Source organism: Squalius cephalus (assembly GCF_949319135.1).
Source record: "Squalius cephalus genome assembly, chromosome: 11".
Lineage (NCBI taxonomy): Eukaryota > Metazoa > Chordata > Actinopteri > Cypriniformes > Leuciscidae > Squalius > Squalius cephalus.
The window spans coordinates 9,839,852-9,865,957 of record NC_137132.1 but is presented as its reverse complement, the minus strand read 5'-3'; the positions used below and the strand labels follow the sequence as shown (position 1 = coordinate 9,865,957).

General features: G+C 37.0%; 1 protein-coding gene across 1 annotated transcript; it reads right to left on the bottom strand.

The window, feature by feature from the left end:
* Positions 1-3,350: 3,350 nt before the first annotated feature.
* Positions 3,351-21,657, bottom strand: rab4b (RAB4B, member RAS oncogene family). The gene is made up of 8 exons (XM_079887015.1): positions 21,452-21,657; positions 13,840-13,920; positions 11,840-11,954; positions 11,687-11,749; positions 7,883-8,037; positions 7,334-7,429; positions 4,533-4,710; positions 3,351-4,054 (listed from the first exon to the last, which is right to left on the bottom strand). Exons 1-7 carry the CDS (start codon positions 21,465-21,467, stop codon positions 4,595-4,597), a joined length of 642 nt encoding a protein of 213 aa, XP_079743141.1. The 5' UTR covers positions 21,468-21,657; the 3' UTR covers positions 3,351-4,054; positions 4,533-4,594.
* Between the last annotated feature and the right edge of the window lie 4,449 nt (positions 21,658-26,106).

Genomic DNA, 26,106 nt, shown 5'->3' with positions numbered 1-26,106 from the left:
ACGTTATTTAATCATTTCCATTCATTAAAAGAGAAAATGAATGCACCTTAGAATGGGAGAACTGTAAAATCAATATGGAATTGTTGATTTAATAATGCTAACATTTAAAAAACAAGATAAATCAAGAATGTAACCAAATAATAATGTACAATTTCTCCACATAAAAGGTTCTTTATGAAGAGAAATGTTTTAAATGATTGCATAAAGTTGAATGGGTTATTTCAGATTTTACTTTAGTGATAAAGTATTTTGTACAAGCTGCTTAATTCATAAAAAAATTATTAAAATGAAATATAAAAATGAATTAAAATTAAATTGAAAACTAAGTCCATAAAATGTTCCCATGATGGGAATCCCTAAAAGTATAAAGCACCTGAAATAACCCTTATGTCTAAATATAACCTTTTCTTTTAAGAGTGCACTCTTATGGCAATTTATAATTTGTATTGGTGGTAAATTCATATGTATTTGTACGATTTTACAAGTTACTGACTGTTAGGTCGAAATCACCTCATAAAATGATTACATTTTCTTACAAGATCAGATTGGAAGTATTTTATTTCCCTTTGAATGTCACTTTTTATGCATCTGTCACCTTAAAAATAGAGATAATTTGAACTAACAACTTGCTCTTTGTCACACACTCCCACACAAAACAGAGACAATAGAAAAAACTCACACAACATAAAAAAACAAGCTAACTTTAATTATAATCTTAATCTTTAAAACCAACAAGCACCCCTCCCCCCAAACACTCCGATAGACAAATTAAATCTTATTTACAGCATACATGATCCAGATATACAGTATTTATGAATTAACAAATTACACTAGTTATTAAGCAACAACTGGTTATATGCAGTACTTTGAGCTACTCTTCAAATGCACTCCATAATGATTTGGTTACGAAATGAAACCAAATTTCAATACATAAGCCATCGAATATCTGGCTCAGACAGTGAAGTTGTTCTAAATGTGAGTAACATTAGTGAAATTTTGTGGGCAAAAAAAAAAAGGTATTTTGTCAATAGTTTTACACCAAGTCACTTTCACGCCGAATTCACATGATCGACTTGAACCCATTGTCAAATCTGCATGGGGAAATCTTTAGCCCTGACAAAACAAATTCACGTAGATTCTTATTGAAATGACTGGATTTTGCTTGCAAAAATTTGCTGAACATTAGTAAACATGACCACACCTTAACGCATATGCATATGCTTGGCAAATTTTCTCTGGCAAAATTCAGTCATTTCAATAGGAATTTGCACAGTCTGGAATTTTGTGTGAGGATGAAAACGTTTGCCACGCTATGAAAGCTTTCCGCCAAGAAACAATTTAAAAGATAATTCCGACAAATTTTTCATCTCACAATTCTGACACTTTTCCTTGCATTTTTTTTAAAAACATAATAAAAAAAAAAATCAGAATTGCACGTTTATATCTCGCAATTTTGACTATATAACTCGCGATTGCAAGTTTATATCACGAAAATCTGAGGAAAAAAGCCGAAATTGCGAGATGTAAATACAAATGTGAGGAGTCAAAGTCGTGAGATAAAAAGTCGCAATTACCTTTTTTATTTTTGATTCAGTGGCGGAAACAAGCTTCCATACCGCGCAGATTTTGATCGTTCAATATTTGGTAAAAAAAAAAAAAAAGACCAACAGAGAGTTGCTTAAAGGTACAGTCACTTTAGCAAAATTTTGCAGTTAAAAATGTACGTGATCGATTTGAAAACGTTGCAAGATTTTGAACAGCGTAGCGACTTTTGAAGCACAGCTCACACAGAAGTCGCTTGGTTTCTGTTAGTCAATGCATCAAGCTTGAACACGAGCGAAATCTGCGCGAGGAACTTTTTCACCCCTACGCGAAACGCCCGCGAAATTTCACAGAGTAATTGTGATCGCCTCTTCTTAACACCATGTACTACATTTCAATGGGACCATACTATTACAAAGCATGCAAATTTTCAAGGGAACAGTTTGGGACTCCCTAATATCGGCGCCATATTAAAATGAATATTCCAGGTTAAATAAATTGAACTCAATGGACAGCATCAAAATACCATGTTCCGTGTTGATTATCACATTTTACAAACCGAATCGAAGTAAATTTCTGCAACTCTTAACTTGTATCTGTGAATATATCTTTACTTTGAGTCAATTTTGTTGAATATAAGTGGTTTAAATCAGACAAAACTTTCAGTAAAAGTGGACGTAACAGAATAAGTGCATTTTAAAGAGCTTGGACAATTATGAGAGCGAGACGGCCATGATCAAACATGTGGTTAGTCAGTGAAGGCTGTGTTTGTACTAGAAGAGATATGATGACCCACTCCACATTTACAACTAAAAGCATGTTCTTGTCCACAGCTGATGACTCCTCGCCGCTGAAATGGGGTCGGACTAGTCTCAGTTGTTCTTTAGTAAGGAATGATCACTCCTCAAACAATATTCTCTCATTTAATATCATTAAATTACTATAAATTTTACAATTCTATTGGTACAGTATATAAACAGTCAAAAAAAGTGCACTTGCAGAGGGAAAAAGAAAACACATCACATAGACAGTTCTTAAAACACAGATCAAAACAGGTCTGTGTGTGGTGCATAATGATGATGTCACTGAGGGAACGGGGGCACCGTGCCGGTCATCACCTCTAGATCTCCCTGTCATGGGTAACCAGAGCAAACAGCGAACCCAAAATATGTACACGAGTGTAAGATGAATTATGTTGCTGAAATATTCTTCCGTTCTAATAATATACCTTGTTTCACTTATTACGCGACTCTAACGCAACAGTAAAAGGGTTGAATCTCACAAAGAAATGCCTGGGAGCGGTTTCATTCGGGAAAAAAAATCACAAGAAATTAGATGTTGCTATTATGATTCTGGTTTTTTATGCACTGTAACATTTATATCTGAAAATTAAGCATTAAAAATCATATTCACATTACTATAATCCAGCCATAAAAATCTTTTTTCAGGTTTAAAATCAGCATAATTTATTTTATATTTTAATAATATATTTTTTCACATTATAGTAAGGAAACTTAATTGACACGCACAAAAAAAAAAAAAAAAAAAAAAAAAAAAACTTAATTGTCCTTAAAGTAACCTTAGGAAACAATATCTAATTGATTTCTTTTTGCTTCAGGGTGAAATGCGACAAACACGTTCTTTGGGAGATTCACCCATACAGACTCCAAAATTTTCATTTTAATGATTGATATTTGTACGCATTTTTTGGAGAAACCCTGATTGAGTCGTAGTCCTACATTTCAATAAACGATTTAGCCATTAGCGGCCCGTGCAAATGACGGGTGAGGTTAAGTTAGACGATGACCTCCAACCCAAGCCAGAGCGGGGTGTGGCGGTAAACATCTGATATGCGCCAGATAGTGTTGAGCGAATTACAAGATCTGAACAGATGTTTCACCTTCTTTGAGCTTTCAGAAGCTCTTTAAATGCATGGCCAATGCAACAGGGTAAATATCTGAGTGCATAAAGGGTTTTATGAGCTTTAATTTCTCACAGAAGACCAATTTTTGGCTCTTAAGTATTATAGAAATCTTCATTATTTTTTTAACATGACTAGCATGCATGGACCAATCATATGGTCATTTTTCATTTTTGGGAACATGGAAACTAAACCAAAAAGGGAACATTCAATTGAACCAATCCAACAAAGGTCTGATATGTCACAATGTATAAAATGATTCAGCGATATCTAGTTTAAGACCTAGGGATGTTACTTCTGTTGTTGATTGGTTTATCCCAGTCTAGTGAAGTCTAGATGATGGCTGTTTGACTTCACAAGAAGGAAGTGTGTGTGTAAGAATCACAGGAGTCACACACACACACACACACGCACAGTCGGATTCACCTCTACTGCCCGTGGCCCTCGCTAGGCAGCCGGGGAGATCTGTCCTAGGTGAACAGCTTTCTGAGGTCAGAGGTCAAAGGTTGCAGATGAATGATCCAGATGTGTCTGGGTGTGGAAGGGTCACATTTGGGAGTGGGGGGCGTACAGACCCAGAGACACCCGGAGCTGAAAGGAGGAGTCAAGCAACGTTTAAAAACGGCACAATCCACACCGATTATTACATTTGAACAGAACTTAAGCTCTAATGATGTATGGTCAATTACCAATAAAATGGTTTTTAGTGTATTTTTTATTAAATAAATGCAACCTTGGTGAGAAAAAGAGACTTTCAAAGAATGTTTAAAAAAAAAAATTCTTTCTGATCCCAAACATTTGAACGGTAGTAACGTTCATAGTATTATAATCTATACTTTTGTCATATTCTATTATATTATAGTCCTTTTTAACTGTAAGTCAGCTGTCTAAGGTGTATGATCTTGATGAACATGTATAATGTTTAAATCTTGAATGAATAATTCATTACCAGTGTGTATTTTAACATTTACCCTGGTGTAATGTATTGCTCTATAGACTTCCATTGTAAGTGCATTGCTGTACATTTGATTACTGCATGTGAGAACAATCCCAGAAGCCCTGAACTGACCTGAGGGGGGAGGTTGTGTGTGTATGGTCTGATGACAGGTGTCGGTCAGGGTGTCCAGGCCCCTAACAGTTACACTGCTGCTTGGTCTGTGCGGCAGAGCCCCGGGGCTGTCTGAGCTGCCGCAGGGACGCGTCACCGTACTGGATCCCAGAACCCATCCGCTCCGGGTCCAACTCGCCTGTACGGACACAAGCACAACATTTAACCCTATAGAGCCTACTGTGTCATATTTGATACTCGCATTTCAAAGGCTTCCCAATTATAAACAAGACCATAAAAACTACATGCAGGGTTCTCAAGTCTCACGCATTGGCCGTGAGACACACGCAATTCAACCAGTTCACACGCTCACACGCCACACCGTGTATTTCTCACGCTGAAAAGGCAATGTCAACCAAGTTGTCCTGCAAGCTTTATATATAACATTGTATATGAGGCGCGGGCACACAAAGTGAAGTTTTCTGCCGCCAGCACGTATCTCGGCCAGATTGCGTTCGTTACTAGGCAACATAGATGCGCGAACACACGGAAATTGACGGAACATTCTCGGCCACCGTACGTTCGTTACTAGGTAACCAACAACAACGCGCGAACACATGTCGTGATCTATGGTCGTGATGGAGAAGGTAAGTTGGAAGAAAGCTCGTCTAACATTTTTAGGCTAGAACATTTAATATATAGCCCATCGTATACATTATTATTGATGCAGTCAAAAACTCTACAACTACTTTGCAACCAGGCCAGAAGCTTTGGCTCAGTTTGGCTTGCTTACGTTATCTGAAACTAAGGGAGATGTTAGTGGGTATGGGAAGGAAGGAATTTTATTTTAAATGATATATTATACTGTATTAATAGTTTTTCTAGTTACATTAAGGCTACATGTATTAAAGCAGAGTGCTCTGGGTAATATTTTTATAAAATGTGCAACAAACACTTACAACACAAAACACATTTCATAAGATGGAGTATGTACTCTTGTGTACACACACACACAAACACACACACACACACACACACCTTAATACTCTAATATGTCATTTGTTCACAATGTCCCACCACACAATAAATCATTATACCATTTCGACTAGACACATTCAAAATGCAAAAGATTTGTTTTTCCAAACTGTTTGGAGCAATTTGTTATATTTTTGTAATTTTTTGTATATTTGTAATTTTGAAATATAACATTAAATAGTATATTTGATGTGATGAATTGCTCTGTCATTTATCAGATTTACAAATTGTTATAATTTCAACTTGTGATGGTTAATTATGAACAATGGGTAAAATTGGGGGGCGGGGACAGGCGGGGGCGGGGCTCCGTTAGGGCTCCTCCCCTAACCGCATGTGATCTCACTCCAAGCTTTTGATAAAACTTGAGAACCCTGTACATGCCTTCTGTCATCTGATTCATTAAAACTATTTTTAAGGCCTGTATAATTCTGAAGCCGCCCACCTTCAGGTCTTTTTGCTGTGAAATCTTTACTGATTTATATGAAGTAAATGTAATAACTTTTATATTGTTAGTAATATTTCAAGATAAACACTCACAGCACTGAAGCAACTTGGTTGATTATCCATACTGCATTTTTTAGAGTAATCATGTTAAAATAGATCAAATATAATACATTAGGCCTTTGAGGAACTTTTATCTGTTCATCTCTCAGTCATTATTGTATTGCATTGCATTATGTTGCAATGCAACATATGGGGGGGGGATAATCCCTTTAAAAAAAAAAGTTTACGCTCACTTGACGTGATTTTTGACGGAAAAAAACAAAAAAAACAATAACGCCAATAATAAAAGATGGAAACGCATTTGCCGAATAATTTCTAACGTAGCGATCATTAAACTCAAGCGACTAATCTGCGATTTCCGCTGATGGTGTTTTGTTTACTGTTGGTTACTAGGTTACCAAAACCACAATCATCTGCTCCAATAACATGATGGAAACACACGTAATTCGCCTTTTAAGATTTTTAAAAAAGATTCACTTTTCACTTTTTGAAACCCAGCTATTGATTTACATTACAATCTATCAGAATTTACTTTTTTGTCATATAAATAATCACCAACTACACCAAAATGCATATATTTTTGCTTAGTTTGGGTCTCTGAATAAAACTCCTTCAGTTGTTGTGCTGTTGATTCACATCATTTCTTGATTATTGTGCAAAGTGATTGGATGCTTTTTAAATAATTGCAAAAAGCTTCATTGGCCAAAAAAAAAAAAAAAAGAGAAAAAACTATCACAAAAACCCAAATTTCACTGTTTTTGGCCCTGGCACAAAATGCCCAGCTGGCATCATTTCACTAATCATTTCATCAGCACATGGGAACGTGTGAACAAGTACTAGTCATGTGAAATAACATTCTGATTGATTGCTATAAAATATAAATCATTCTGATTGATTGCTATTCTGATTTGATTATAAGCGCAGACGGATTGCTATAAAAGGAGTGAAGAAGAGCTTCCAATCAGTGAGTTGTGTTAGCAAGAGTAGCCATCATCCCTTCGTGTCAAAATGGCTCACATGCAAGGAAATTGCTGCAAAGAATATTGCACCTGAAAGAACCATTTACTGGATTACCAAGAATTTCAAGGAGAGAGTGCTTCAACTTCAACTGCAGTGCACACACACACATGCAATTTAAAAAATATCTATATTATGACTGATAATTATTTCATATGTCAGGCTTTGCAGAGTTAAACTTTATTTCTTTCACCATGACTACTAAAGCTTTACAAAAGCATTTAGGCTGCGTCCGTCAGTAAATGAATATCAGATTTAACTCTTACCTGACTCAATCTTGTTGAGGATGTTGCGAGCACATTTGAGAAAGGCTTCCTCTACGTTCTCCCCGGTCAAAGCGCTCGTCTCCAAAAACATCAGCTCTGGGTTGGAGGACACAGTCAGATGAACATCAAAATCAACCCTCTGATCATGCGGCAAAAGCTTTAGTGTTGTAAAGGTCCATTTTGATAGCTGTTATCAGGCTTGCTAAGCATCAGTTTCATTACTGTAAACAGCATCATCAGCAAGAACCAACTTATGGTCTTTAGACATCTCTACGGCACTCCTGTGACCAATACATAAGGGCTTGTAAATGAGCCGCTCATAAAAATCCTGCTGTTTGAACACGCTCACCAACAGAGAGGAAGAGAAGTGCACTCTCTGCAACGGCACACATCAGTTTGGACAATTATGAATACAAAGAATCTCTCTAGATACATGACAGACACGTGCCAGAAGCAAGTGAAAACTGATGTTGTGTCACACTGTGAGGCACAAACAGGCAAGGAAATATGAATACTTTCAGACCCTAGTTACAAAAGTGGTACCCTAACCGTTCTCCTGGGCAAAACGAGACGCCTCGAGGAAGGTGACCTCGCGGTCCGCATCCAGATCCTTCTTATTCCCGCACAGGATGATGACGATGTTGGGGCTGGCCAGCGTCCGTGCGTCCGTCAGCCAGTTAGTCAGAGCATTGTAGGTCTCCCGACTAGAAGACAGATAAAGACAAAGTCAAAATCATGTAGCGCTTTTGATGATACGCACTGTCAAAGCAGCTTTACAGAAAATCATGATATCAATGTTAATGTAGAAAGTCTTAATATCTCCATGCCTTATAGCAGATTAGAGCGGAGCAATAATATAGTTTAGATTTTGCGATGATACAAGCAATCAGGCAGTTAAGATATGCTAAATAGTTTGTATTGCCCTACACTAGTATACTGTATGTATGAAGATACTTGTACATCCAACATTACATAAAGCGCTGGGCAATAAATGAGTTATATTTCTGCAACAATATAAACAGACGAAATCTGCTATATACTATATGTATAGCTTTAAGTAAGTATACTGTATGTATGCATGTAAAGTAGTATATACTATATATATCTAACTTTTAATAATTTTTTTGACAATACAACAATTCAGCAATTGAGATTTTCGGAAACACTTTATTTCACAGTGTCCTTGTTACATATGTTACATGTATTTACCATAGTAATAACTGTAAATTATGCATAATTACATGCAACTAACCCTCAACCAAACCCTAATCCTACCCTAACCCTATAGTAAGTACATGTAGTTGCTTAATATTACTCAGTACTTAAATATATAATTTCATTGTTACAGTGTAATTATATATTTAAGTACTGAGTAATATTAAGCAACTACATGTACTTACTATAGGTAGTGCATACCGTTAATGTGTACTGTATCCAGGTAATGTTTGATTTACTTGTAGTAGTGTAGGATGATTTATTATTAGTTAATTATTTGTTACTTCATTCGAGTCATTCAGCACCGCTGTTGGAAATTCTGCTAATTTCCAACAAAGATAATGATATTTTGGTTATAGCCAACCAATAAAAAATATCACAAGTCACAAAATCTATAGTCTTGAAAGTAGAGCTGCACGATTAATCATTGAAAGATCGCGATCTCAATTCAAACACCCACACAATCTTATTCCTAAATAATAACGATTCGCCTGCTCTATTAAATCTTTGATAAAATGACGCTGCGTTGGCAGATTTAATAAATAAAAACAGGTGGATAGTGAAAAAGTGGGCAATTTAAATCAGAATGTAGTCAGATCTAAACTTGTACTGCGTTCACGCCATAATTACCAACAACACGTGACGTTCACTTGGTACAATTTGGAGCTCTCTGAAAATTCCCAGTTTACAAAGCGGTTATTTGAGTTTTTACAAGTTGGAATCTACGGTAATTACAACTTGGCGTGAACACGCTTAAGTTTGCAGTGGATTGTTGTGGGGCTGCACAAATTGTATCCAAATGGTGGAGCTTTGCTTTCAAATTTATAATTTTTTGCTATTTTTGCCATAATCTTTATTACATTACCAGGCATTAAATCACTGATAACCTTTGGCAACATTTCAGATATTAACTATTACCAACAATAGTAACCTAAAACAATGCATAAATAGCTATTGATGAACATTAACCAATAGCATGTGCAGCTTAGGTGACGTCCAATAAAAAGGAAAGTGGTTTCAGAGGTACATTTTAATAACAATTATGAACACAAATATTTATATCCTGCACAGATAATTTGAGCACATACCAGGAAGTATGTTGGCTTTGAGAGAATGGCCAGGTCTGTTACTAATTCAATATTTGCCCTGCTTTCCACCATTTAAAATCAGTCCCACAGAAACTGCCTTTGTGAGTGAATAACAGCGAACATTGATTTAACGTACTTCACTGTACTTCAACTCCGCTTCACAGAAGTCAATGCCTGTGACTTGAGTGCTTTGAGAAACGATGAGACAATACATGACTCATAATGCCCTCCAGATTTCTTTACTGTGCGTTCGTCACGCTTTCAGGGAATCTAGTTGTTTGAGTCACTGGTCTCCAGGGCAACCATTAACCTGTGGCCACAGCGACGGGCGAAAGAGAGCGTGTTAAATGTGTTTGAGTGTAAAGCAGTTTAAGTGTCTCCGGTCTGCAGCTGCAGTGATGGCAGTTCAGTGCTGAAGGATGACCCTCATCAAACACACAATCCATCACTGTGTTCATCTCTCTCTCACTGCGCATACACTCCATTAAATTGACTCGCCAGAAGATGACATTTTATTACAGTGCTGTCAGTGTTTATTATTACTCCATTGTCTTTGTCTCTATTACCATGACAGCTGCATAGCAACCTGGAGATGATCCAATTCAACGCCATAGTCAATCTCTCCATCTGCCTCTGTTTTTAGAAATCTGTTTTATTTTTAACCAAATTCTTTTATTTTTTCGCCCGCATTTTAATTTTTCTGGATAATTTTTTTTGCCGTTTTTATGTTTTTGTTTATTTTAGGACATTTAAATACACCTATGTACCAGCAAAAAATAGTTTGTTAAAAACACACTGATCTCTATGTAAGTGGCAATAATAATCCTTTCAATTAAAATTTGATGCTGCATTTAATTCATATCAGATACTGTGATATGTATAGGTAAATATACATTTTAATCTATTCTTCTCCCAGTTGACCAGCCATTGACTTTCAAGTGTTTCGGGAGAAGTGGATGAATTTACGTGCTGTGAATCTGACAGATCCGCAAACTAACATGGCGCCGCCCATCGCTCATTATTAATCAACTAAACATGATCATTATAAAAGGTGTTAAAAAAACAAAACACATTCACTTTTTCATTTGACAATCGGAATATATCAGATGGTTCATGACAAAAAACAACAACAACAGTGTTTTAAAAGTTTAACAAAAATAAAATTAGGGCCCTAAATAAACAAAAATGTCCCTTTATTTTCCCCAAATTTTGTGTTTTTCATTTTACTTTTCTGGATTCCATTTCAATGGTTTAACTGATTTTAAATAGTCAAAAAGCAAGTCTAATCAATTGAATTCATAAAACTTTAAAAGCTTAATTGATTAAATTACGTCCCTATACTTTTTTCCCCCAAGAAATTCTGTGTTGTTTTCTTTTTTCTGGATTGATGATTTAATACAAATTTGTTAAAAATTGTGGTAATCAAATGAAGGCATAACACATTAACAATTTATTTAATCTTAAAATATTATATAATCAAATGAAAATGTAACAACACCTTTTATTTTTTCAGCAATCAAAGTGCTGCATAACAGAGGTTTATTGTTCAATTTAAAACATGGAAATAAAATGTGTGATTAGTTAATCATTTTAGTACCAGTATTAATACTTTAATATTATATATTAGTACTATATTTCTGTCTTATATTTTGAGTTTCTGTGTGTAGATGATATGACAACAGTTTTTCTCAAATGAAACAAATCAAATTCTCAAATCAAGTCAAGAAAACATCACAAGCATCACGTGTGCTTGAGTATGTGAAATAAGAACCACACCATTCATTCACACTGAGACTTAACATGCAGACTTAATATTCACAGACATATTACATGTTGCGATTTGAATAAGTGTACAGCCCTACTTGTGATTTATTCTCCCAAAATTCTGTGATATTCCATCTTATACAGTAAATTCCATTTGTATGACTGGATTCTTTGATTCTGCATCGCAGAAATCCTCATAGTTCATTTCCTATAGCAAAAAATATTCATTTCATTCCATTACAAAATGTGTCTTGGCGGTCGGGTGACCCTGTTTCGACGGCCTTACCTTGTGATGTCATATACGAGAAGAGCCCCTGCTGCACCACGGTAGTAACTGCGGGTCACTGACCTGTAAGACACAAGCAGTGAATGACTTCCACCAATCAGAGTCAGCATACAGCAATATGGATATCCTAACAAACCAATCACAGGCAAGTACCTGAAGCGCTCCTGCCCAGCCGTGTCCCAGATCTGCAGTTTGACCGTTTTTCCGCCAACGTTGACAACCCTGGAGCCAAACTCAACGCCAATGGTGTGGTTAGAGTCCTGTTTGACTGTGACAGAAGATGCTCAGTAAGAAGCAGATCTGACGGACTGCTTAAAAAGGTCATTTCATACAGTTTGACTTTGATGCCTTTTTTTGTGCCAGAATTAAAATTTTCATGACATCTTCTCTGAGAGAAGTGCACTGTTTTCTGCCGTGCCTTTAAGACTTTGAAGTCAATGCCCTCCTTGCATGTGCAATAAGATGGAGCACTTTCCTGCTCTTACTCACGGGCTGTGGGTTTGCTCTGCTGTCAGATCAAATATAGTTTAAGCGCCCCCATCCTTCATTAACAGCCTCTTTGAAAAGAATCCTGTTTTACATTTTGTTAACAAAACAATCCATGCTGAAATGAGCTGTACTAATATAATTAGACTAAAATTATGTCATAAAAATAAAATCTCACTGGTGTATTTTTTTGGTGTTTAGAATGACAGGGCTCTACAGTGCGACCAATTCAGTGGCATTTACGACTGAAATTACTGCGGTATATGTTCATTTTTATTGTTATCGTAATCATTATTTGGCAAATATATTAAAGCCGATAAATAATGTATTATTTCCTTCAGCTGAGACACTTCAGATGCGCACTGCTCACCATGATGGTTTTGAATTGCTTGAAATATGATTAGAATCACTTCAAATGGGAAAATACAGTTAAGTGCAATGTGATGCACAAGTCTGTCATATAGGCTACACAAAATTATAATGAGAACAATATAATTGTGTGCTTGGGACATTTAATGGTGAGACTTTTGTTTTTGTAATCAGGCTCTCAAATTATATAAATTTGGATTTAGATTTATCAGCCAATACATCGGTTATCGACTTGCAAATATAAAGAAATATCGGTTATCGATATCGGCCAAAATTTTCATAGCGGTGCATCCCTACTTGCGTGCATCGATGACTCCATCGAAGCTCATGAATTGATGAAATGATACAATCAAAATAAAAACTACAACTCCCAAAATGCATCTAAACCCCGGAATTGTTACGCTTCATACTGCAATTGGCTGCAAGATCATATCATATAGTTATCACACAAATATATATTTAAAACAATCTCATGAGTCATAACATTATGCAACTGTAGTGTAAATGCATTCATGCCACTTCTGAGCTACATTTAACAATCTGTAAATATAACTAAATGCCACTGCAGATGCAGCACTAAGATGGATTTTGTTGATACTGATTTCATCTGATTGATAACAGCCTGATTGTGTCTTATTATTCTAATTTAATTTGTGGATTTAATAAATTGAGCAACAATGAAGAGGGATCCAAAAGTTCCCATCACCACAAGTGTTGCTAGATCCCTCTTCATTGTTGCTCTGTTTATTTTCTTCCATGCACTTTGTGATTGGGTAAAGTTGCATTAGAATAAATTAATGCACAAATAAACATCCAAAATCGACAAAAACTGATAAATAATGAAAAGATTTGAGCTCTGAAACGTCGAGTGTTTTCATTGCAAAATTAGATTTACTTTAAAATATCAAGTAAAATTTGATTTGATTGATGACAATCCCTGTAGACTTCCAAAAGTCAATGCATATTTCATTTTCATATTATAACACATTCTGTTTCTGTCTTGGAAAACAACTTAAAGGCAGTGTCATTCATAATTCGTTCAATGTCAAAGACACCATTTCCAGCCTATTTTTTTCATTTACTCTGTAAATTAAGATTGGCATTGGATATTTTAAGCTTACTGACATGATTTTAATTCATTGCTTAACATGTCCACATTTCAAATGCGTGTCAAGCTACTCTGGTTTCCAAAGAATTAACATTCAAGGCCCCCTTTTCTCTCTGCTGAATGCTTTGCGAATTAAAGGTCATGTTTTAATTCAAGTCTTTGTGAGAGGGAGACATTAATATGGGCTTACACTTGTTCTCTATGAACTGGTGAAGGAGGCATGATTTCCCAGTCCCAGCGCTGCCAATCACCAGGAACTTAAACAGAAAATCTGAAACCAAGAGGGAGAGAAAAAGAAAGAGAATCAATATCACTGATGTGTTGCACTGAGAACATGTTTAAAAGGCTGTTTTGGATGTTGTCAGAGCGCTGGGCCATCCTGATGTCCTTAATTCTTATGTCCGTCCAATTGAGTCGTGTATTCTTCAAACAATTAAACCCATCTTGAAATGTAATGTTCATCGGTAGTGTATTTTTAGACCAATATTTGGCTAGCTTGAGATTACCTGCATCCATCTTAAGTTTAGAAAGCAAGATTTAGCCTAAAACATTAGCATTTTAAACAAATTCACTCTCAATATGGCAATGTGCTCTCATGTCAAACATGCATTTTAAAAAGGCCAAATATTGGCCAATGAGTCATTTTTGCAGATGTATTGATCCCCACCGTGATCTCTAGAAATTGGATTGGCATTGACTATAAAAAACACACATCAGTTGACCTCATAAATAATTTATAATTAGCCTATATGAGATATAATGCAATTATATTGGACACTGACAACAATATATTTCCTAGCGTTAGTCCCGCTCATTTGCAGGGTCTGCTTCATTGGAATTATCCGCACACACAAACACTGGATTTGCCACAGGTTTTATGCCTCACACTCGCATTTGGCACTTACACTCACACACACACACACACACACACACCTACGGCAATTTGGCAATCCACCAAACCTGCATGTCGCACCCGGAGGAAACCCACGCTGACAGGGACATTCAAACTCCACACAGAAAAGACTTGAACTAGCCTGGTCCAACCAGACTCTTATACATTTCATTTGTACAGAGAGTCTGGTCACTCTCCATTGAAAAGCGTTAACTTCCTTGTACTCTGTTGAAGTTTAAAACTATTGGATCTGCCCAGAGCCACTCTGGATCTGCCATAACCAATCGTTAACGTTTGGTCGTGACGCAACCCTACAACTCAAACTAGCGCACGACATCAACGTCATCGTTCTCAGCCACTCCCTCTGTTCGCTGATTGGACCGCCAAAAAATTGGCTGGAGAAAACCCAAGATTATACCGCAAATCCAGACGGGGTACTGAAGAAAAATGAAAATTGAGTGGAAGTACGTAGGAGGGCGGAGCCAGGCTAGTCTCGAACTGGGGACCAGGTGACAGTGAGCTACCCACTGAGCCACCATGCCACCCGGACAACGCTCTCTAGATATTGACATCGGCCATTGAACAACATACTGGTTGACCACTTCTCCTACACGATCACTTTATATCTAATATCATTCTCATCCAACATAACATAATAGGCTTTTATATGCTATTCATCAATTCAATACAATGTCAATAGTGTCAACTAAATTGCAAAGAAATGCATGCAAATCCTTACTGAAGACACAATGACATGATAACAATAGGCATAGTCACCGATTTGTTTAGAAGAGAAACACATGGACTGCAATTACCACAACAACAAAAAAACACATTCTTTCCATGAGTGTTGCGAGTCGCTCTCTCGCTGATGGTCTGATGATTTCAGAGTTAATTACTTACAATTTATCATCGTGCAAAAAAACTGAAAGCACAAGCTTTTGTGTCAGGATATGTTGCAGTGCTAAATAATGGTAGAATTGTTTGTTACGACCCATCGGGACCCAATGTGAGATCCACCGATCAGAGAGGTCCCCAAATCTGAATAGATTTTTTGAATGGTTAAAATGAATGGAGAGAATGTGCGGCGAGGGTGTGTGTGGTGCAGAAGTTCAGCGAGGTCAGAGTGGGTCACGACCCCGGCCGCAGGGTTCAGCAGCTGATCAGTGTGAGACAGGAACAGTCCTAAAAGCTCTTTGTGATGGAAGAGGACACAGAAAGAGCTATTTGCATGTGTGGGTATGACATGCACACAGCATAACAGCTGGAACAGAGGAGGGTTTCAGAGGGGGATTCAGTGTAACAGGAGGAGGATGTATGGAAATGTCTATGAATCATAACTGAACAGCATGAATATTCTCACTGATGATATTCTCGCAAGCATGTCAGAGCTGTCGACAAAGGCAGCATCACAATAGAAAATTGATTTCTACATAAGATGTCTACAGTCAACAAAACTCTGCATGCAACACATATACATTAAAAATACACAGCACACAAATCTGAAGCAAAATAGCCCCTTTTTAAAAAGTACATTTAACTGTTTCCCTGCCATTGACAAAATGTTTTGGCAATCCATGTTTTCATTGGAATCACTTATTATATTTATTATATGATATTATATTTATTATATGATATTTAGGCCTGTCGCGATAGTCAATAAATCAATTAAATCGCACGATAAAAAAAAATGAGCTCGATAATTTTTCCGGCCGCGATAATTCCATTTGCATGCTTGTTTGTTTTCCTCGTCTCTCTCTCTCTCTACCAAAGAGACTGGATGACCACTCTCGGTTCCTTAGCGTATAAGGAGGAGTGAACCCTCTTGTCAGTTGCATGGTCTTTGAGTGGGGAGGCGGCGCCGCGGCGCTTGTCAGTCACATGGTCTTTGTATGGGAAAGCGCCGGCGGGACTGCTTGCGGCGACTGCCGGGAGAGAGAGAAGACGCTAGTTGTGAGTTGGAGGGAAAAAAAAGAAAAAGATGGAATTGGTTTCAAAGCCAAACGCGACAGCGAGCCCGATCTCATGAAAATGCTTATCTATACCTCGAATGTTATTTCTCGTGCCATTTATATGGCAAAAATAGTTTGTGCGTGCATATGATACGCACTTTATGGCGTGTAATACGCATGCACTCCTCACCCCTAACCCTAACCAAGTATTTTCAGTGTGTAGCATATACACACAATAACTCCGTCTTCCCGACAGTACACAATCACTCGGGCGTTAGTCGACAAAGTAACAGGAGGACAGTGCAAAATGGTGTGATATGGCCTGTTGAGGCTTTTTTTATTTGTTTACAAAGGTCCTAACTGGCAGTTTTGCCTGTTATGGAATGTATCACTATTTATGTCTGAGCCTAATGTTTAATATTTTTTGAAGTGCAATTTTGTTTACATTCATTTTATTTATTGTTTTTGGTATTTATTAAAGTGATTTTTTTTTGTTAACAGATACTGAGAGTCCATTGCTTTTATTGTTTTTGGTTGTTTTGTTCATTTTTTGTGGATATTTAAAATGTTTTCCGGTTTCAATGTTTAATATTCTTTAGAAATAAAAGTTTATAGATCTTTGAAAAGGTGTACCTGCATTATTATGCCATTATCATTATATTAGATGAAAATGGTCTCAGAACGACAATATTATCGTTTATCGCAATAATTTCTTGGATAATTTATCCTCCAGCAAAATTTGTTATCTTCTGAAAGCATTGAATCTCCTGATCAAAACACAAGCTTCAAATCGGAATATATTTTTTGACATGCGCACACTGGACGAATATACAGAGTTTCCTGCTGTTTGCGCATAATAACTATTCTCCTACATTGGTTCTTTATTCGCTTTGAACAGCAGACTTAATATTTATCCATTTCTGCTCATAATTTGGAGACAATGAGCATATAAACCGTTGTGCCGTTCTGCTCATATTTATCATGCAGTACAAATGGCCAGAACCACCAGACGTCTGTGGATGAGAATCCGGATCAAGGACTGGTGGGACGTTGTCCTGCTCCACTTCACAGACGCAGTGAAAGGAGAATTTTAGGATGATGAGACACTCGTTTATAACACTTTATTAAACAGGAAGAACAGCTCGTTCAGTGCGTCATGACGCTATTTCTATGTCACTGCACATGCGCAGTCCTTTCAGTGTCGGTTTTCAATCCGATCAAGTGTTTACATGTTCTCTTGATCGGATTAGAAAAGGAATAAACCAACCCTTTCAATCCGATCAAAATTTTGACGGATTGAGCCGTCAATTTGATTACTAACAGATTATTTGGTTGCATGTAAACGTAGCCGGTGCCTTAAAATTCTGTTAAGATACTAGGACAGCAAGGTTTTTGGAACAGATCTATAATGAATATTCGGTCATAATGGAAAAGGGTAAAACATGCAAGGACCTTGAATGGATAAATGACTCCTGCAATCACTACGCATAATAAATCATATTAAATGAAGTGGCCTGGACTCCAGACTCAGACAGTCAGCTAATGGGTGCTATTTCTGGTGCGAGTGTGTGTACTCTGACAACATGACCTTGAGCTTGTCTTCATGGAAAAGCAATTGGCGAAATGTTCACAGCCGGTCTGTATAGATACTAGCAGTAGCACCTTAAAAATAAAAAATAAACATCAGATTTTTGACACTTTTGAATGTTTAAGATGAAATTACTAGGGCATCATGTGCAAGATGTATCAGTTCCCTTTAATGAACTTTAAGGGAAGTGAAAGGGTTTTGAAAAGTGATGTCAAATATTAAAGAGGACTGATTAGCAGGTCCAAATTTACCAATAAAAATATGAATAGCCAATTTAGATGCAGAACTGCACTAGTATGAAATCCAGGCCAAAGGTACAGCAACAAGGCAAACAACGCCAAAGAAGATAATCTGGTTAACAAATGACTCATTTCACTTCCTGTAAGAGAGTTTGTTGAAATAATGAAACATCATACTCCACAATGTATGTAGGGCTGCATAAACCGAAATCATGATATGGCTGCAATTTAATTAATATATTCACGGTACGGTGTTCTTAAAACACAAGCAGCTCATCCGTCGGTTGAATGCACATTTGGGAACACAACCATCTTTCCATACTTATCATGAGAAACAAAAGAGAAGCTTTAAGGACGCCTTGTGGTTTTGATGGTTGGGCAAAAATAAATTAACATTAGTAAAATAAATTATATCAGTAAAATTATTACGATGTTATTTTTTCTTAAATACAGGGAGTAGCACACTACTTTTTTTGCATGTTTTTTGTTGTTGTTGCGTAACACACACCGTGTCAGATGCTATCTAAAAACAATGATAGGCAAATACGTCAATATTCTATGAAATATAAGAGATCATTTCAGTGCTTTTGGGCCTTGATCTGTTACAGTCATACTAGGTCTGATGCCAAATGCTACAGTGAAGTCACTAGTATTCTAGTAGAGATCTCTGCATATTGTCTCCTGAGCGAGCAATGGATTGTCATTAAGTGTGGCCCTGGAGATTGGCTAAGGATATCAATATGCCACAGAAGAGCAATTACAGTGCCAGGGCAAGATGCTCCTCCTTTATTGGCATGGAAAAGTGATTTGTAGGCCAAGTACAATGAAGCAGACTCGGTTTCACAGGGGACTGATGGGGGGTTGGAGGAGAGAAAGGAGAGATGTGAGTGAGGGGGAGATTTCTGCAACATAAAACTACTATCCACATTAAACTACATGAATATTTTATGATCTACAGCACAAAAACATCAGTCGATTATCAGATAAAAGACATCTCTGATTCAACTAATGATTTAAAGGAGCCACACATGCTTTATGGCTACATTCGCAATAAAGTATAAATGTACCTCTTATTGTATACCGCATGGTATACACAATAATGTCCGATCTTCATGTTGAGAAAGAGATATTAAAAGTCTTCTGGTGTATTCATTACACTGGAAATGGAAAATCAAGTGGAACACACTGCATTCTGGGATAAAGTATTCATTGCAGTATGCTCCATTGTACACTGTACATTGTGGCAAATGTAGTACTATGTCATACTGCTATCATTTCATCTGTACAGAATATTTGCATAATATAGGCCTATACTGTAGATAAAAGAAAGTACACTATGCTATTCAAAACAGACTTTAGGGCACTGAAAAGTCAACGGGAAACTGCTTTCGCAAAACATTTTACTTGTGTTATGCATTTCTAAGTGAAAGTATTCAATGGTGGAAAAAATAAAAGGGCGACACTTGATTTTATCCATCGACTGGTTCGTAAAAAGTGGTCATTATGTGACAGGTGGTGCAACAAGCTTGATGGCTTTTAGGTTTTTAGAAATGGAAAAAGATATTAGGCCTTCCTATTGATTATGAAGATAAAAACGTGTTTTCTTTGGAAGAACATGCACTGATAAATCATTAAAGGGATAGTTCACTCAAAAAATTTAAAATTATGTCATAATTTACACACCCTCATGTCATTTCAAACCTCTATGACTTACATTCGTCTGTAGGACATAGCCTAAAAGATGATATTTTGAAGAATGTTGGTACCAAATAATTTTGGTTACATTGACTTATACTGTATGGACAAAAAAAACACCAAAACATTTTTCAAAATATCTTCTTTTCACAGAAGCACGAAAATCATACAGGTTTGGAAAAACATGAGGCTGAGTAAATAAATGATGACCCATTTTTGGGTGAACTATCCCCTAAGAAGAAGAGCATGCATGTGTATTAAGAAGGTATACAAGCAAAACATTTGTATAAATCAAATAATCAGCATTAGTGGAGTGACACTCTAGGATTTAAAGAAGACAAATACATCTACTGTAGTAAACATTCCCATTTTCAACGGATCAATGCTAACCACAGCAAGTGGTGCTTGTACGAATACGCGACGTTCTATCAGTGTGTAAAAATGAAACAGGACTAAACACAGTTCATGCAGAGCAATGACGCATGATGTTGATAAAGGAAGTCAGCACAGATTGAAACTATCCTTAAACCACAGATGTCAAGTTTCTATTAAAGCTGCTGTAAGAGATTTCAGCCATTTTGCTCACTTCCACCAGGCAAAGTCAGCCACTCCACCACACACTATTCAAAAACCTATCTGACCTCCTTAGGATATCTGTATATGAAATATAAAATCTATAAAGTGAGGGACAAGCTTACAGTTTATGTCAAGTTTAGGCTTACAACAAGGGTTAGGTACTTCTACATCAGTGTTATTCACCTATCATTTCCCTATGATTTTAGGGATAACTTATGAGTAGGGTTGGGATATGGTTGTTTAAATTTTCGGACAGGAATGTTTTTCCAGGATCAACCAAATATGTAGATATAATTCATTAAAATCAGACGTGCCACACCCTTACTGGTGTTTACAGGGACCAAGACAGTCAAACACAGGTGTTTTTTCTCTAGAATATCTGTCAGGTAGTAAGGATGTTATTTAAGTAGTATTGTGTGGTTTTCCCCCCAAAAAATAGCTTACAGAACTTTTAAGTATAGCTATACTGCAATGTGTATGTTGTTTTGTTGGGATTATCAACAATTATCCAATCAGTTTGTCAGTTTTTACACACACACACACTATTTTAGACATCACTATCACCCTGCTGATCTGACAGGCCCATCTGACAGTGTGTACATTTACTAATAAACACATATTTACACACAGCCTGACCACGCCAGAACTACAGTTGCGAGTCTAAGGTTATAACTTACTATGATAATACTACGTACCAGTGAATATTGGCGTAAAATTGGAGTCAGAAACCATATCCTTTATGATGATGTTGATAACACACACACACACACACACACACATACACACATGCACGGGCCAGCACTCGTTAGCTCTAAGCACTAACAACAACAACAACAACAACACAATTGAACTGTCATTACCGTACGTCTCTGACATGTCGGTCCCACCGATAAAACCAATAAACCGGGCAGACGATACTCTTTATTCCCTTCTTCAGATAAATGCTTTGCTGTGTTTTAGTTTCTGTGTGTATGGGTGGTAGCCAACAGGCTAAATGCTAACGCCTCTCACCGTTTCCTGTTTAACAACACACAAACCTGCGCGTGCACAACGTGCTCGCGACACTGACGTGATGTCATGACGCGAACTTGTCATATAGACCTTATGCGCCAGAGAAACAAGGGCGCCGCCATCTTTGGAAAATTGTCTTTTAACTTCCGTTTTGCGGTCGCTCTGTATATTTATATGGCATTTCTGTCCAGGAGTAATTAGCTTTTTAAGTGGATTTACTTAATGTAAAGTTAACGAAAGTTATCATGAGGACTGTAATGTTTAAAGCAGATGACTAAACAAATGTAAATCGACCGGGAAGATTTTAAAACGAGCCGTTCATTAATAAACACGCAAAACGCTGTGAAAATACAGACCGGAAGTCAAAAGACAATGAGCGCAGCGCTGAAAAGGGGCGGAGCTACATAAGGTAACCTGTCATGTTTCACCACATGACCAAAATAAATAAATATTCAATTAATTGTTAAATACGGAGTTAAGAAGCGTTTTAGTTAAGCACTCAGTTTTATAATGGAAATAGCCTATTATTTAAAATTGTAGGTGTCATAGTAAGTTAGTGTAGCCTAACGTTACTCGAACCTGGACAAGTTGAGTGCCCTGAACAACGGCAATTAACATAGCTAAAGCTTTTTGGCTTGTTAAAGTATGTGATCATACAACAAAAAGGCTTTAATCTAATCAATATATTTACATAATTTAATAATAAGTTTACTCGCTCTCTCACGAGTCCCGCAAAATCATGTCTGCTTACCCGCAACAGAGCAATAACCAGGTGGTAAATTATACACAAAAGTATAGCCTATATATTCTTATTGCTAAGTATCTGAAAACGTAATGATTCTACTAGTCAAAATATACCCTAAATAGAGTTCATAGTATTAACACACGGTGGCAGTCAAACTCCAGTCAGAAGTAGGCTATGCTATGGTTGTTTGAGCTAGCATTGTGTGTAGTGTGGCTTGCTATTGCTTACTTTATCCAAAGCTATGTTAAACATTGGGTTTCACTTTATTTCGATGGTCCACTTTAGACATTCTACTAACTATAAGAAACTAACTCTCTAGTAGACTGTAGACTGTTAGGTTAGGTTTTGGGTTAGTATGATAAGTTGGCATATAGTTGTAAATGTATACATGTGGAAAAACTCATTTATCACACCACCAGACTGTTTAATGGAACTGCACAAAAGCTAAAATGTTATTATAAATGGTGAATATTTTTTTTTAAATGGTGCTTAAAACACACTGGCTGACCAAAAATAAGTCAATGTTTGGATTTAAATATAGGCAAATGCTTAAGAGTCTATGATTGGATCATTATTGCAGTGATTATTATGTTTCTAGCATGTTATATGTTTGGCAACAGTTCTTCTAACCCTAATTGATGGAGTGTGTAGCTTTTCATTTCTTAAACAACCATGTAGGAAGACACATCATGACCAAATTCCAGCATGACAATGTCAAGATTCATCAGGCTCAAACTGTGAAAGAATGGTTGTGAGGAGCATGAAGAATCATTTTCACACATGAATTAGCACCTCTGAGTCCAGACCTTAAATTCATTGAAAGTCTTTGGGATGTGCTGGAGGAGACTTTACAGAGTGCTGGACTCTTGCATTGTCAATACCAAAGAGCTTGACCAAAAATCGATGCACCTCTTGATGGAAATAAATGTTGTGATGTTATAACATGCTAGAAACATAACAATAACTGCAATCATAGACTCTTAAGCATTTGCCTATTTAAATCCAAACTGCGACTTTATTATTTTTTTGGCTGGGCGGTGTATATACTTTAATTTATGCATATAAGATAGATTGCATAAGTCAAGCAAGGATAAGCTTGTGTCACTTTTGTATTAAAGGAGAACTCCGGTCAATTTTAACATTGAGCTCATTTTTTTGTACATTTGGAGTGCTGTCAATACAGAGAACAACGACAAAAATCGGTGTTGCCTACACCGTGTTATCCTCTTTTTAAAATGTGCACCCTGTTGACTTCAATGGGGCAAGTTTTAAACCTGCTTTTAGCCTCTTAACATCCTTGATGTGTCATTACAAGTGCACAGGTCATGTGAGTGATTCCTTCGGAGTGAACGCGGGTCAATCTGACTGCAGTAGATGTGAAAGATATGAATAAAAATGATGTTTATTCAGCCAGCGCACATAGCCTACCTGTATTTACATCCTGTTTTCGGTCGAAGTCCATATCAATTGTCGAGTTCACGCGCGTGATCATAGGTACTAAACCAATGCGCGTGAACTCGACAATCGATTACTATGGACTTCGACCGAAAACAGGATGTAAATACAGGTATGTGCGCTGGCTGAATAAACATCATTTTTATTCATATCTTTCACATCTACTGCAGTCAGATTCACCCGCGTTCACTCCGAAGGAATCACTCACATGACCTGTGCACTTGTAATGACACATCAAGGATGTTAAGAGGCTAAAAGCAGGTTTAAAACTTGCCCCATTGAAGTCAACAGGGTGCACATTTTAAAAAGAGGATAACACGGTGTAGGCAACACCGATTTTTGTCGTTGTTCTCTGTATTGACAGCACTCCAAATGTACAAAAAAATGAGCTCAATGTTAAAATTGACCGGAGTTCTCCTTTAAGAGTTTCCTCTGATGAAAACTTCATAAAAGTGTAGGTTGCAAGTCTTTGGCTTTACTGATAACATTCTTTTTGAAGCACAAGCGACTGTCATCTTCTGTTCTCTTCTGTCCACACATTCCTTCATGCACACTCGAGGGGCCCGGTGCACACGTCTTCAAAGCCCTTGTCATGCCAGACCGCCCAGGGCCCACAGGTGATAAATTACAGATCCCTCTGCCACTATCTATGATTTCCTCCCTGCCTTTGTTCTCTCATGACAGATTCCCCAGTATGTTTTCTGAAAGGTCTTTCTCGCTCAGAGATTAAAGGGAGGAGGGAGAGCCTGCCGTATGGAGCACGGATGTTTTCCTAATATTGTCTAAACTTTGAATGAAAGAGGCAGAAAAAGGGGGTGCTTTTTTCAGACCCCCAATGCTTCATGGTCAGAAGGCTCTGCCATACTCGTACTAAGCCGTAACACCATAACACTTTCATTGTTTAGACTACGAGTTCTCCATGTTTGTGACCTTGGACAAACCTGTTAGTAGTACAAGATTAGGACCAGGTCAGTCAGCCTGTTCTGGCGTTTGAGTGCGTTCATAAAGAGACATGTCAGGACATGTGCGGGAGGGTGAAACCTGCGGACATAAATTAGGCATATAGCTGCAAGCGGCAATAAGCAGAGCCTAAATGTAGTACTTCTCAGGTTTAAGAGTCAGGTTCAGGTTTTCTGGAGTGAAATCGCTTTCTCAGTTTTAATTATGTTGTTAAAAAACAGCAGGGTGCTTTTCCTTGTTTGATGGAATAATTGGGCAGAACATTCCGATAATATTCAAAAAGTGTCTCTGAACATTATAAAGGCTTTTATGGCGTACACAATCTGTCTATATTTTTGAGGACACAGAGCTCTAAAGGCAGCTGAGCAGTTTTTAGTATGAGGCCTAAGCTGTACATCTTTGCAGAGACTTGCTAACCCTATATTTACCCTGTACTGTCATGCTTGCAGAATATAATTTTTCATATGAAAATGTGTTTGTTATCTGAAAACAAGGTGGTGGTCATTTTGTTCTGCTATATGGTTGCTATACTCCAGTACTGAAATGCATATTTCTAATCATTTAATGAATTGTGTTGCTTGTGATGTTATGTTGCAATCTTCGTGCAAGTCTTTCGTGCAAGCTTTTTTATTGAGTTTTACGGGACTCATAAGCGCTGTGCATCGCAAGTGCAGTGCTGTATCAGGTGAGCTACTGAGCAAGTTTATGTGATGCAAATGGGAAACTGTATTAGTTTACAAACCATGCACTATGGTAAAAGTGTTTTGAAGTGATAACAGTACTGTGCAAGGAACAGCAACAAAATTAAGTCTTTATTAATTGTAAATCTGCATTTGTGTGAAAAGGAATAAAAGTTTTTGGTGTTTCTCCACAAGTGGTCATTTCAGCTAGAAACTGTAGTGACTTGTATGTAAGCTTGGGAAAGCTTAATTATATATGTATATATATATATATATATTTTGAAGGATTGTAGAACGTGAAAAAGTATTTCAACTATTTAAAAATGAAATTCCACTGGTGTGTCTGTGTTACATTTGTTTGAATTGCACTTCAGTACATTCTTTCTGTCATTCCAATTCAAATTCCAATAGAGTGCAACAGTCGGGTTCCAGAAGTAAAACTTTTCTCCATAGGGAAACTGATTTTTAACAATGACTTATAAGACCTACGGTGAGTTCAGAGGTTGTTAATCAATGGTATATGCTTTTGTAGAAACCATCGTTTTGCATTATTTCCAATCATGTTTAACATCTGAATTTGAGGTGTAAATTACTCAAAAAATTACCATATTAGAGAATCGCAGCCAGAAAATCACAGCAAAAGAGCTTGCAGGAAACATCCATT